Source organism: Plecotus auritus (assembly GCF_963455305.1).
Source record: "Plecotus auritus genome assembly, chromosome: 8".
Taxonomy (NCBI): domain Eukaryota; kingdom Metazoa; phylum Chordata; class Mammalia; order Chiroptera; family Vespertilionidae; genus Plecotus; species Plecotus auritus.
In genome coordinates this window covers 59,943,848-59,957,661 of record NC_137782.1, presented here as the reverse complement: position 1 = coordinate 59,957,661, position 13,814 = coordinate 59,943,848, and the positions used below count along the sequence as shown (strand labels likewise).

Below are 13,814 nucleotides of genomic sequence, written 5' to 3'. Positions count from 1 at the left end.
GCATCCAGGAGAGCTTCCTGGAGTAGGCAACATTTTTTACCGAGGCGACTATTGCTGTTACTACCACTACTAACATTCCTACGACAATGTCCTCACCTATAAAATGGGACAATAACACTCCCTCCCTCACAGAGCCATGGAGAGGATTAAATGAGATAATGTATGAAAAACGCCTGGCACCCTGATAATCCAGCACCAGAGGCTCACGGTATCCTGTGCCTGACCTATGCTACATATAGCACTTATCGATCTGAGTGTGTGAGAATCACGGGTTCAGGGCTCGGTTTTGGGAAATGAAGTGGACAGCAAAGCTAAGAAAAGGAACAAGGGGAGGATGGAATAAAAGCTAGAGAGGGGTGAGGATCTCTGAGAAACCCCCAGGCCACCTGGAGTTAGGCCTTAAGACTAAAACCTGCCAGCAGGGGCTACACTGGGGTCTGTGGGGACTGCTGGGAAGTACCTGTACCGAAGGCTTCTTGTCTGTCTTTCCCAAGGAACGCGTTCCTCTTTTCTTCAAGGAATGCTGGAGGGAGATGAAAAAAAAAAGTCAGCATTGAAAGCTCAGGAGGGTGATGTGCATCCAAGAGAAGTCACAGAGCCTACAGTTTCACTGAGGGCCCCCTTCTCCACCCAGCCCAGCCCAGCCATCTCCAGGCCTTGACCAGCACCAACTGCTGAGCCAGAGGGACTCTCAAGACCACCCAGTGGGTTGCAAATGGGGGACAGGCCAGAAGCACTTCAGGAGATGATTCTGAACACACCTGCCCAGGGTGCCTCCCCTCTCTCCCACCACCACATTGGATCCAGTTGGCCTGGCTAAGACCTGGATATCTGGGTTTCTGTTCTTGATAGTCATCCACCAGACTTCCTGAGCACCTATTATGTGCTAGGCACAGACAGGTAGAGAGAATACAGCAGGTGCCAAGACAGACGGGTATTTGGGGCAGATGCTCCATCCAGATCCCCCTTAGAGGACTGGAGCACTCGTCCTCCCCCACTACTAAGACCTCGACATTTAGTCCCCCTCCCAACAATGGCCATTGACTGAAGGCAGCCCACATCCAATGACTGGCTCCACTGCCTCAACTCGGGGCAGCTCTAAAGGGCCATCCAAGCTCCAGAGCTCCCCATGAGATTGGCTGAGCCACTGGTCTGAAGGCTCCACAGCCCACTTCTCCCTCTGTTCCCTGACGGTGTTATTCCCAAGAGGACCCTTCCAATAGTCTCTGCATGTAAAGCTCCACCTCAGAGCTGTCCTCATGGAACTGGCATTCTAGAGGGACTTTAATTCAGAATGAATGAATATGGGTGCAACAAATCATAATCCACAGGAGCCTTGGAAATGATGAGGGACTGATGTCAATTTAAATTGTAAAAGTCTGCATGCAGATGAAAGGAAAATAAGACTATAACACATAGTCATGACTCAAAAATCCAGAAGTGATAGGGGAAGAAAATTGATACATTTGATCAGATAAGCAAAATGGACATGGAAAAATAACACATCTTAAGAAAAGTAAAAATATAAATGACAAACTGGGAAAAAATATTTGCAATTCATAACACTGACAAAGGGTCAATATCCTAAATAGGCAAAGAGCTTCACAAAATAGAGAATTAAAATAGCCAACAAACCTACAGAAAAAGGGGGTGGTGATATGAAAAACAGTTCTCAGTGGCTCCTAAGCATAGGAAGATGCTTAACGCTGCTCAATAGAGAAATGCAAACTCAAACTATACTGAGATACCATTTCTCACCTATCAGATTGGCAAAAATCCAAACATTTCACAATACCTTCTACTGAAGCTACAGAGAAACAGGAAGGCTTATACGTCTATGCATGGCAAGAATGTGAAATAGCACTCGCCCAGGGGGTTTCGAGGGGGAAAGGGTACAATAATCATTACTGAAGTTTCGCCGTGTTTAAGAGTCATTCAGTTAGATGCATGATTCCACCGAGCACGTCTTCCTACGAAGCAGGATGATTCACTCAGGCTGCTTCTGACTTTTTGGGTTGGGCAGGTATATTTTGAGAATGCTCTCGTGTGGTTTGAATACATGAAGGGGAGAGCTACTGATCTAATCCAATCCCTCCCTTTACCGCAGGTGAGAGCGAGGTCCCACAGCAAATCCACAGCTGACCTGGGACCAGTTCTTGAAATAGCTCTAAATCTAGTTCCAAGGACTTGGACGGAGAAAATGGGCCTTCTTTGATGAGGTAGCTGGTGGTTCGAAATCTGGGTGTACATGAGAATTACCTGGGGAACTTACAGAAAAAAGAAAAAAAAAGCAACAATGCCCAAGGTCCCACCCACCGAGATTCTGATATAATTGGTCCAGGGTAGGTCGCAGACATCAGTATTTTAAAATAGCTCCCCAAGTGATTCTAATGTGCAGCCCAGGTAGAAACCACAGAGCCAGGAAGATGAACTCCAGATGGGCTCCTGAGTATATCTTCAAGTCCAATCAAATCCTAGACACCTTTTAAAATGCAAATGAGGCAGGTCTGCAGAGGCTAATATTTCAGACGCTGGGTACCAAGACTTGTTTTGTGGGGTGAGAGCCACAAAGCAAGTCCCTCCGCAAACAGCGCCCCCCAACTCACAAATGGGACCCAGGAAGGGTTGCTCCGAGGTGGAGTCCCATGTGGAGAGGTTGAGGTGAGGGCGCTAGGTTGACAATCTGAGCTTGCTTATCAACAAGCTAAATGGGAGGGGCTGTGGCTTCGGCAGGAAGCTGAACTCTGGGAACCCCACAACATTGCATTTGTGATCCTGGGTGAGCTCATTCTTCTCCCAGAAGCTCTATTTTATCATCTATAAAACTGAGCCATGGATTCGGTGACCAGAACCTCCTCAAGCACTGCAGACTTCCTGGGGGAAGAAAGTAGGTGACAGGAAGAGGAGCCAGGGGTCTCCAAAGGCACCCCGAGGTCCCAACCATCACATACACATAAAGGAATAAGATAGCATAAAGCCTAAAGCTATTAAGAGGGATGGAGAGACAGTGAGATTCACTGACTTGGTAAAGACGTCTTGTAAAGGAAAGAAAGAACCTGCTAAACAAAATCTACAACCCAAGTGTCCACCAACTGATGAAGGATAAACAAAATGTGGCACATCCACTCAAGGAAATATTGTTCAACCACAGAAAGAAATGAAGTCCTGACATAGGCTACAACATGCATGTACCTTGAAAACATCACGCTAAGTGACAGGAGCCAGTCACAAAAGGCTACATAGCTTGATTCCATTTACATGAAATGTTCAGAATAGACAAATCTAGGCAGCAAGTCGACAGATGAGTGGTTGCCAGTGGAGAACAGGGAGTGACTATGCTGGGTCCGGGGTTTCTTTTCGGGGTGATGAAAATGCTCTGGAATTAGAGTGGTGATAGTTGTACAGCTCGGAATCTTCCTCCAACCATAGAACCGTATACTTAAAAAAGGCCAACTTTATGGCATATAAATTATATCTCAATAAAGCTGTTATTTAAAAAAAGAAAGCAAGTTATCATTTTTATAAAAATAAGATGTATACATGTGTGTGTGCACCCACATGGGGGGCAGGGGGGAGACAGTCTGAAGAATATACAGTAGGCTGTTAACAATGAGGATATAGAAAACTTGCATTTTGCACTTTTGTTCCCCCATGTTTTTGTTTTTTTGTGGGGTTTTTTGAAGGGAGGAGATGGTCCTCCAGCATTTTTGTGTTTTTCTTTTTAACTTTATTTTTTTAAAAGTTAACATACAAAAATACATTCTCACTGTCAGTCTTATACCATGCTGACAGAGAAGTCCCCCTGAGTACCCCACCCGTTCTCCTACCCAACCTGAGGGTGACCACGGCCGCTGGAGCGCTTTCCTGGCCTCCGGCTCTGTGTTTAAATACTGAAATAGAAGGTGCTCTTTCAGGCTTTCCTTCCTTCCCATGTCTACTTGACTCTGTGATCTTTGACTTTTATAATAAGCACCTCAGGCAGAAGAAAACCCCAAAACACCCAGCATTTTAAAACAACAGTCTGTGTTCGTGCTACATTATTTTGTATATTACAGAAACTGTGCATATAATATAATCCCATCTTTATTTTTAAAAAATACATACATATATATATATATATATATATATATAGAGAGAGAGAGAGAGAGAGAGAGAGAGAGAGAGAAAGAGAGAGCAAGAGATGCAATGTCTGAGCATAAAAAGAGGCTCAAAAAGATACAAACAATGAAAAATAATTCTTTGAAAGATACAAACTAAACTGCTCATTTGAATCAGGAGCAGAACTGAGGGAGGTGGTGAGGGGAGGATTTCTTCTTTTCGTTTATGTGTGGCTGTGATTACTTCTATTATCTTTTTGGATAATGCATTCAAACTTCAGAAAGTACAGGAAGGAATCAGTGAACCCCTCACCAGTTCTCTTGCCCAAGGCAACCAGTGCAGCCAGAATCTGCCTATCCACCCTCAGAGGTATGCCAGGCATGCCTTTATGTTTTTTTAAAATGCTAGTTTTGCTTCACTGAGCTCCTATTAACTTTTTAATTTAAAAATTCACATATACAGCCCTAGCTGGTTTGGCTCAGTTGATAGAACGAAGACCTGCAGACTGAAGGGTCCCAGGTTGAGTCAGATCAAGGGCACATGCCCGGGTTGCAGGCTCAATCCCCAGGAGGGGGAGTGGGGGAGGCAGCCGATCAGTGAATCTCATCATTAATGTTTCTCTCTCTCTCTCTCTCTGAAATCAGTAAAAACATATTTTTTAAAAATGCATTTATACATATACATTTCAATGTCTGTGTACGTATAAATAGAAAAACTATATTGAGAGTACATATAACTCTCACCCAAACAGTAATTGGTAATTAGAGTAATTTCCTCTGAATATTGAATTAGGTGAATTTTTTCTCCTTACATCGTTGTATTTTCCTGTCTTTCTCTACTAAGCATATTTTACCTGTTGGGCGGAGGAGGAAAGTTCGTAGTAAAATGTTTTCAAAACGTACTTTCTCCAAGAAAAGTCACTGAACACATTCCAACAGGCAGACAGGGAGCTCTGAGTGGCTAGAACCTCACCAGAAGGTAAGGGCAGTGGGCGGATCAGAAGGGCCGAAGCAGCAAACCTTTTCAGGGCCAAAGGGGTTCCAGCCTTTGCCGCTGGAACTGCCCCTTCCCCATCCCACCTAAGCCATGTGGGGACCCACACTGCTCTGCGGCTCTGGAGGGAAAACAAGGCAGACTCACAGGGCACGGCCTTCCTCCCCTCTGCAGGGCAGCAGCTGGCCAGGCAGCCTCGGGGGTTGTGGTGTCCCTCAAGGGACAGAGCCCCATGGTGGCGCCCCCAGGGGCAGATGTTCTGGCCCTGGGCCTTGGGAGGGTGAACAGGGCAGTGCTTGGGTACCAACAGGAATGCCAGTCCCACTGCCAGACCCCAAGAGCACACTCTCTGACCTGGCACGTAGCAGGGCTTCCCCACCCACCAGCAACTCAGGAGGCCGCCTTTGAGCAGCCAGGGTGGTGCCTCTAAATATTCTTGGTCTAACAACGGCTCTTAGAAGCATGAGTTATGTTTTCCCTTGTTCTGCAGGAGACTAGTAGAGCATGTCTCCGCCCTCCAGCCCACAAAGACGCTGCCTGAGCATAGGTCTGGAGGGGCCTCCTGCTCTCTAACACCTCCCATGCTTCCATGTTGCCAGGGAACAAAGACCAACCTTCAAGGAATAAAATGAGCCGTCTGCCAAAACAGCTGGGTAGATTTTCACCAAACTTGGAGGGGATGTTTGGAACGGTCTCACTGAAAACACAGACTGTGCTATGTGTACAAAATTTATTCTGAAGGGCGGGGGGGACCCTGAGGTGGGGGTCCCGCTCAAAGACTGAGGCATTCTTCATCCAGAGCAGCTGAAGCACCTGGACAGAGAGGCCGTGTGGCTCCCGGCTGGAGGAGAGCACTGGTGGGGTGGGGTGGGGGGCTGAAGGAAACAGTGGTGTAGGCATGAGCCCCAAATCAAAAGTCACTGGGACAGATGCTGCCAACTGCTGGTGCTGATTCCCAATGTAACCACTCCTTCCAACTCGCAGTTAGGCATGAGGCACTCCTTCCAGAGATGCAGGAACACACTTACCAAAGGAAAGACTTCTCCAGGCATTACCCTGTGGGTAACGATCACGGCGATGGATATTTACCAAGTCCCTAGTCCCGGCCTAGGGCTTTTTCTGCTTGTCTCCATTGATTCTCACAAACACCTCTGAGGAGGGGTTGATAGTCCTATTTTATAAATGGACAGTTACACGATTTGCCCAGCATTACAGTTATTTGCAAATAAGTGACAATGTCAGAATTCAAACTCAGGCCCCTGTGACTCCATGTTCATGTTCGCCACGTACCACACAGACCAGAGCTAGGCTGCATCAGACGACAATGCCAGCAGAACTGAGATTTGAACCCAGGTAACCTGACCCCATGGTCAGCGCCCTTCCTACCCCATCAGAGTGGGATTGGGCACAAGAAGCCTGTGCCAGTTGGGGGTGAGAAGGCTAACCCCTATTTTGTGGAACTATTGTTTGGAATTCTCTGCTATTTTTTAGACGGCCTCTTATTCTAAAAAAGTAACTTTGCTTTCTAGCCTGCTTTAGCCTGCTTGAATAATGAGGAAGATAAACTTAGCTGTCTGACCTTGTAGGCCAGAGACTAGATACGCCCATACTCTCAATGCCATGCCAGGTATATTTTTTAATTGGATAGAACTGTGTAGCTTTCAAGGCCACCAGCAAGCTAACCACTAAGCACACATAGGGCTGGATCTTTTATAAAAAGGGAAGTTCTGCCCTAACTGGTTTGGCTCAGTGGATAGAGCGTCGGCCTGCAGACTCAAGGGTCCCGAGTTCGATTCCAGTCAAGGGCATGTACCTTGGTTGCGGGCACATCCCCAGTAGGGGGTGTGCAGGAGACAGCTGATTGATGTTTCTCTCTCATCGATGTTTCTAGCTCTTTCCCTCTCCCTTCCTCTCTGTAAAAAAATCAATAAAAAAAAAAAGCTCAAACCTCACGTGGTGCCCCCCTTTAAAAAAAAAAAAGGGAAGTTCTGCTTGTAGCTCTGCTTAGAATTTGAATTCATTTTCTCTAAGCCCGCCGAGGTTAATAAAGCATGACTCCAAACTCTCTGAGCATTGCTTGATTTATTCCGGTTCTCTGTAACAGGGGTACTCAGTGGAAGGAGGTTCTGAGAACACAGCAGAGTCTTTGCAAGGCCCCTGGATGGGGTAAGGAGGGCAGGGGCATCATTGTGAGAGTAAGTGTGGCTTTGGGAAGCAGAGAGCCTTGTTCCCCACCCTCACCCCCCACCCAGTCCTGTCTGTATACATCAAGTCTGCTCCTGGGTATATAACCCAAGAGAACTGAAAACATATATTCACACAAAAACCTGTACACAGTGTTCATAGCAGCGTTATTCATAACAGCCAAAAAGGAGAAATAACCCAAAGCCCCATCAACTGATAAGTGGATAGACAAAATGTGCTATATCCATACAATAGGTTATTATTCGGTCATAAAAAAGAATGAAATACTGATACATGCTTCAACACAACATAGATAAACCTTAAAAACATCATGCTAAGTGAAAGAAGCCAGTCACTAAAGCTCACATATTTCATGATTCCTTTTGTGTGAAATTTCCAGAACAGGCAAGTCCATAGAGACGGAAAGTAGATTAGTGGTTGCCATGGGCTGGAGGGAAGGGGGAATAGGGCATGACTACTAACAGTGACAGGGGTTCTTTGGGGCAATGGAAATGTCCTGGATTTGCACAATATTATGAATATATTTAAAAACACTGAATGGTAGACTTTAAAATAGTGACTTTCAGCACATGTGGATTACACTGCAATATAAAAATTACCAAGAAGATTACCAATTATAAAACGGGACAGCGCTACGCACATTACGTACACTGGGAGCTGTTGTCACACAGCGTGAGGATGCACACAGACTGCTCAGTGTAGTGCCTGGTACAGAGCAAGCCCTCAGGCATAGCCGCTATGTTATAATAAGTCATGTCAACACCAATACTGGCTTTCTTCCTGTAATTATTAGTACAATACAAGAAGGGGGGGTGCTACTGATGAGGGAGAGGCTAGTGTTATGATTCTTGAACTGCAGCCCAGCTGGACAGCAGCGCTACCGCAGAGCATGGCTAGAGCTGGCCACCCTCCCTTTCCCCAAGTGAAGAGCAATATCCATGGCAACCACATCAGCCCAGTCCAGGGGCTCCTGTTCCCAGCCAGGTGACAGCATCGCCACAGCAACCTGTCAGGATGGCAAAGGCAGATCTTGATAATGCCCTGGCAGAAGAATTGCTAAGGGACCATCGTCTCCATAGAAACCATGACAGGAGCAGAGGGAGGAAGGAGGGGGCAATCAGCAAATAAACACAGGGCCACGTCTCCTTGCCTAGATCCTGAGACACCAGGGGCACATCAGGGAGGGCTAGACCAGCTTTGCTGACATCACCTTCAAAAAGGCAGTGAACCAGTGTTTCTTGAGCACCTACTGTGTGCCAGGCACCACAAAGGGCCCTTTACATGCTTGACTGCATTTAAAATTTCACAAGTAATACTCAAATACATTCTTATTAAAAAACAACCAACCCTAATTACAGGACTAATAGCATAAAAGCAAAAATTATTCTCCACCCTACTCCCACCCTTTCTAATTCTTCAATTCAGTGGGTTTTTCTCCAGACTTGTGTTCTGCATTTGCATGCATAAATATATGTACATATATATACACACACACACACACACACACACATATATATATATATATATATATATATATATATAGAGAGAGAGAGAGAGAGAGAGAGAGAGAGAGATGCTTCAACACCAGTTTGTTTTGTATGGCTTTTCAAAATGATTAGTGGGATTGCACAATATGTATACTTCTATAACTTTCTTCTCCTGTTTAACTATGTACCTTAGTGATTGTTCCATGTCAATACATACAGTGACACAGTTGGCCCTTGAATAACAAAGGGGTGAGGGGTACCAACTTGCTCCCATGCAATTGAAAATCCACATATAATTTTTGACTCCCCCAAAATCTTAACTACTAATAGCCTCCTGTTGATCAGAAGCCTTACCAATAACAGAAACCATCGATGAACACATATATTGTATGTTATATGTATCTTATTGAAAAAAATCATGTATAAATGGACCTGAGCCATTCAAACCTGGGTTTTTCAAAGGTCAACTGTAATATCTACCTTATTTATTTTTATTGTGCCAAGTATACATAATATGAAATTTACCATTTTAACAGTTGTATCTTTTTTATTGTGGTAAAATATACATTTTTAGCCATTTTCAAGTGCACAATTCAGTAGCATTCAGTACATGCATATTGTACTGAATTCACCACCATTCATCTCCAGAACTTTTTCATCTTTCCAAATTGAAACTCTGTACCCACTAAACACTAACTCCCACTCCCTTTCCCTCCAGCCCCTGGTAACCAGCATTCTACTTTCTGTCTCTATGAATCTGAGCACCCTAAATATCTCAATAAGTGGAATAATATTTGTCCTTTTGTGTCTGGCTTATTTTACTTACCATCATTTCTTTAAAGTTCATCCATGTTGTAGCCTGTATCAGAATTTCCTCCCTTCTTACGGCTGACAAATACTCCATTGTATGAATACACTATATGTTTCCCATCGACAGACATCTGGGTTGCTTATACCTTTCAGCTATTGTGAATAATGCTGCTATGAACACAGGTACAAATATCTGTTTGGGTCCCTGCTTTCAATTCTTGGCTATATATCCAGAAGTGGAATTGCTGGCTTATTTGGTAAATCTATGTTTAACTTTTTCAGGAACTGCCACACTACCTTATTCTTTTTAACTTCTTCATATTATGGTTACCCCAATCTTATTAATAATCATGAACAATCTCGTAAACTGGGTACTGTTATTATCCTGATGTCACAGAAGAAGAACTGAGACTTAGAAGTCTCAGCCACATCTCTGCCAAGGAAAGGCTGGGTGGACTCGGGCAAGCTGCTGCCCCTTGCTGAGCCTCAGCTTCTCTCCACCACAAGAGAACAGTCTCACCTCCACGGCACTTTCTCAAATTGTCTCCCCTTTTCACTACCAAGGATGGCAGCAACGAGATGTATGAAGATGATGCCCTGTATTCTGGGCCAGGCGTTGGGAGGCAGGAAGGCCGCCTGAGAGAGGGGGCCTCCCACCCAGCCCTGGAGATGGGCAGGGCCACACAGCAGCCCTTAGCAGCGAATGCCCCGTCTGCACACCGAGAAGCTGTTGGCACATCACACCAACACGCTCTGCGAATAGGGCAGCTGAAGGGCGGCTCAGGGCTGTGGTATCTCAGTACTCCTGGAATGCTGGCATGCCTGCCCTCAGGGAAGGTGAGGAGTGTGCCCGGAACAATGTGTGATCCTAGGATACTTCATGAGCAGCCAGACAGCTGAGGCCCAGCCATGCCTCTGGAGCCAGAAGCTGCCTGGAACACAGACCCCTGGAGTCTGGAGGATCCCAGCCCTTAAGGGTCACTTAGGCTGATGGTTTCCAACCGTCCTTCTGCAGAGCCCACTGGGCCCTGCGTGACCGTGAGGACATCCATCCCTGTCTCAGGGGCTGTTTCCTCATCTATAAAATGGGTAAGATCATAACCTCACTGGGCCTTTATAAAAATTGTTAAGATAAAGTGTCCAGCATGGTGCCTAACAGCAGGAGGAAGAAAGGACATGCCAGGTGGAGGGGCTGGCATGATCAAAGACAGAGAAGCAGGTCTCTGGGGGTCATATTCAGGAAGTGTCTAGTGTCCCGATCTCTACTGACACACTGGCCAGAGGCCCAGCCCCACACTGAGTGGCAGTGCCTGGCAGTCCCTGGCAGTCCCTGAAACATGTACACGTACGTTATTCCAGCCTGTCCTCACAATGCCTTGGGGCATTATTGTCCCACTTGATGTATGAGGAAACTAAGGCAGAGGGCCAGCCCATGCTGGGCAAGGCTGCATGTTTCCTCAGTTAATCGCCCCCCAGGGGTGGTTCTGTGATGAATGACTGTCTCCTTCATTAGGCTGTGGGCTCCTTGAAGACAGGAACCGAATGTCTTTCACTCACCACTGTGTCCTTAGTGGCCAGCACATAGTGTACACAGTAGGTGCTCAGAAAACATGTGCTGGAGGAATGAGTGAATGAACAACTCTGCCAGGGACGCCTAACTGCGCAGAGACACTGGCTGGATGGGGCTGACACAAGCCTGCCACCCCCCACCTGGCCCTAACCAGGACGGACGGGGTCCTCACCTCTCTCGGCCGCTCCAGCTCTGTCTGCAGCACCTGCTTAGCCAGCTCGGTCTCGATGAGCCGCTGTCGAAGCTCCTCGTTCTCCTCTTCCAGGCGCACCCGTTTCTTCTCCACCACCTCGAGCTCCTTATGCAGCCGCACGGAGATGTCCTTAGAGACCTGAGCAAGGGTAGGTGATGAGCAGAGCATGGGCATGCTCAGGGGTCATCCCATCTGGGCTACAGAGCAACCCCAGAGCAGGCAGCTTCTCTCATTACCCCCACTTAGCAGATGAGGAAACAGAGGCACAGAGAGGTTAAGGAACTCACCAAGGGTCACACAGTCAGGAAGTAGTAGAACTAAAACCCAAACCCAGGCACCCCATGTTCCTTATGTCTATGTCACAGTTCAGCCCCCAGAAAGCTATAAAGGCCCTTCCTGTTCTTAGGAATACCTTTTCATTTAACCCGGGCTCCTTAATGCTTCCAAAAGTCTCTCCTAGCCACCCTCTTTTTTTTTTTTTTTTTTTATAAATTCTGTTTTTTTTTAATGTTTTAATGTATTTTATTGATTTTTTACAGAGAGGAAGAGAGAGGGATAGAGAGCTAGAAACATCGATGAGAGAGAAACATCGATCAGCTGCCTCCTGCACACCTCCCACTGGGGATGTGCCCACAACCAAGGTACATGCCCTTGACCGGAATTGAACCTGGGACCTTTCAGTCCACAGGCTGACGCTCTATCCACTGAGCCAAACCGGTTAGGGCTCCTAGCCACCCTCTTGCCAATTCTCACAAGAGCCTGTGGCTGGCACCAGAAATTTATTTTAAAGAAAAAGGAAACTCAGAGCAAGATGGGCAGCCCCAGAACCATTTACATCCCATCTCTGCCACATGATCCTGGGCAAATCATTTCCCCACTCTGTGCCTCAGTCTTCTTAGATACAAACTGGGTGCAATAATAATAGACCAACCTCAAAGGCCCAACAGGAGGACTAAGTCAGCTGTTGCACAAAGGTCTGGCCCGCTGCCTACACAGTGAGTGCTGGGTAAATAAATAGTGGCTGCTTCTTCGAGAAACAAGCCCAGAAACGGGCAGGACTCGGTGGAGGTCACTGTGTGACCCCCAAGGCCTATTTCCAATCATCTGGGATATAGAACATGCCTCCAATGACAAGGCCTGGCCGGTGTCCAAGTCATCCCTGCAGAAAGGAGTTAACAGAGCTACAAACTCCAACCCTGGCTGCAGGACTCTGCAGCAACAGCACCCGTTTCCTCGAGGACACCCTCTGACCTGTCTTCTGCCGGCCGGGGGTGAAAGGCCAGGAAAGGAGACCTCTGGGAATGAGGAGGGCCCTTTTGAGTTCATAAATTACAACCAGCCCTGAGTGGGCTGGGCACTACCATTGGTTGAATACCTACTGCGTGCCAGATTCATTCATCTTTACCCCAATTCGGTCCCCATTATACTGACAAGGGATCTGAGGCTTAGCGTGCAAGTGACTTGCTCAGGATCACATAAAGCTATTGTGGGCTGAGCTCGGGGGAGCCCTAGGGATTTGGTTGAGGGGCCAGCATGGCCAGGCCTCCACAAGGGGTACAATGTGTTTGCCAGCAAGAGTGAGGTGGATAGCCCAGCTCCCATGCCTGCCAGTCTCGGAAATGACCATGGCACCTCCTCCCTGCCGGAAGGGAAGAGGGCCCTCCCTGGCTCTGCCCGCTGCCTGGGCCCAGGCCCAGCTCGGCACAGACCCCTTGGCAGTGTGCAAAGCAGGCCAGGAAAAACAACGGCCAGAAAGGAAATTCAGCACTGTCTTCCCCTCCCTCCGGTGCCCACTGCCTCTCTCTGTCCCTGAAGATCTCCAAAGACAGCTAGAAGCTGGCCCATGAGAATCCTCCCACAGCCTTTCTAGGCCACCAAGCTTTCTTCATCCACAAAGTGGAGTGAGCAACCCCTCACTATCAGAACCAGGACTCTGCAGATGGGAAAACTAGATTCTAGCCTGATTCCAGCACTCACTGAGTGTGTGACTCAGGAAAAGTTAGTTAACTATTCAAAGTCTCAGTTTGGTTATCAGTAAAAGGGGGGTGATTTAGTCTAGTCATGAGCGCTATTGTGAAAAATAAATGATACAGTGCTTGGGCTGGTGGCTGGAACATAGTAGGTGCTCAAAAAAATAGAATTTTCAATACATTGTCAAAATTACTGCTTTACCTTGGTACACGGATTTTATCTGATTAGGCCCTATACTCCACAGCCTCCCTTTTAAGTTTGATGGCAGGGTTTTTGCTGGAAATGTTCAGCCCCAGGCTCCTTAGGTTATCCAGTGAACTCCTGTCCTGATCACGAATTCATTCATTCACTCATTCATTCACCCTGCTGAGGCCTGGGGGCAGGAGTGGTGGGGCAAAGGTCAAGGCCCCAGACCACGCCTGAGCTCCTTCACATCTCTGTGCCCCAGCAGTGGCACAGGGCCTGGCACACACTAAATGCCTAATAA

The 13,814-nt window shown here is 46.9% G+C and overlaps 1 protein-coding gene across 1 annotated transcript in view; it reads right to left on the bottom strand.

Annotated features, from left to right (window-relative positions):
* The window catches only part of MTCL2 (microtubule crosslinking factor 2), a 68,460-nt gene that overhangs the window by 30,760 nt on the left and 23,886 nt on the right, over window positions 1-13,814 (bottom strand). The window contains exons 3-4 of the mRNA XM_080685871.1: window positions 11,336-11,494; window positions 461-523 (exon numbers count right to left, since the gene is read on the bottom strand). Coding sequence (XP_080541997.1) covers window positions 461-523; window positions 11,336-11,494 — 222 coding nt within the window. The remainder of the gene's footprint in view (window positions 1-460; window positions 524-11,335; window positions 11,495-13,814) is intronic.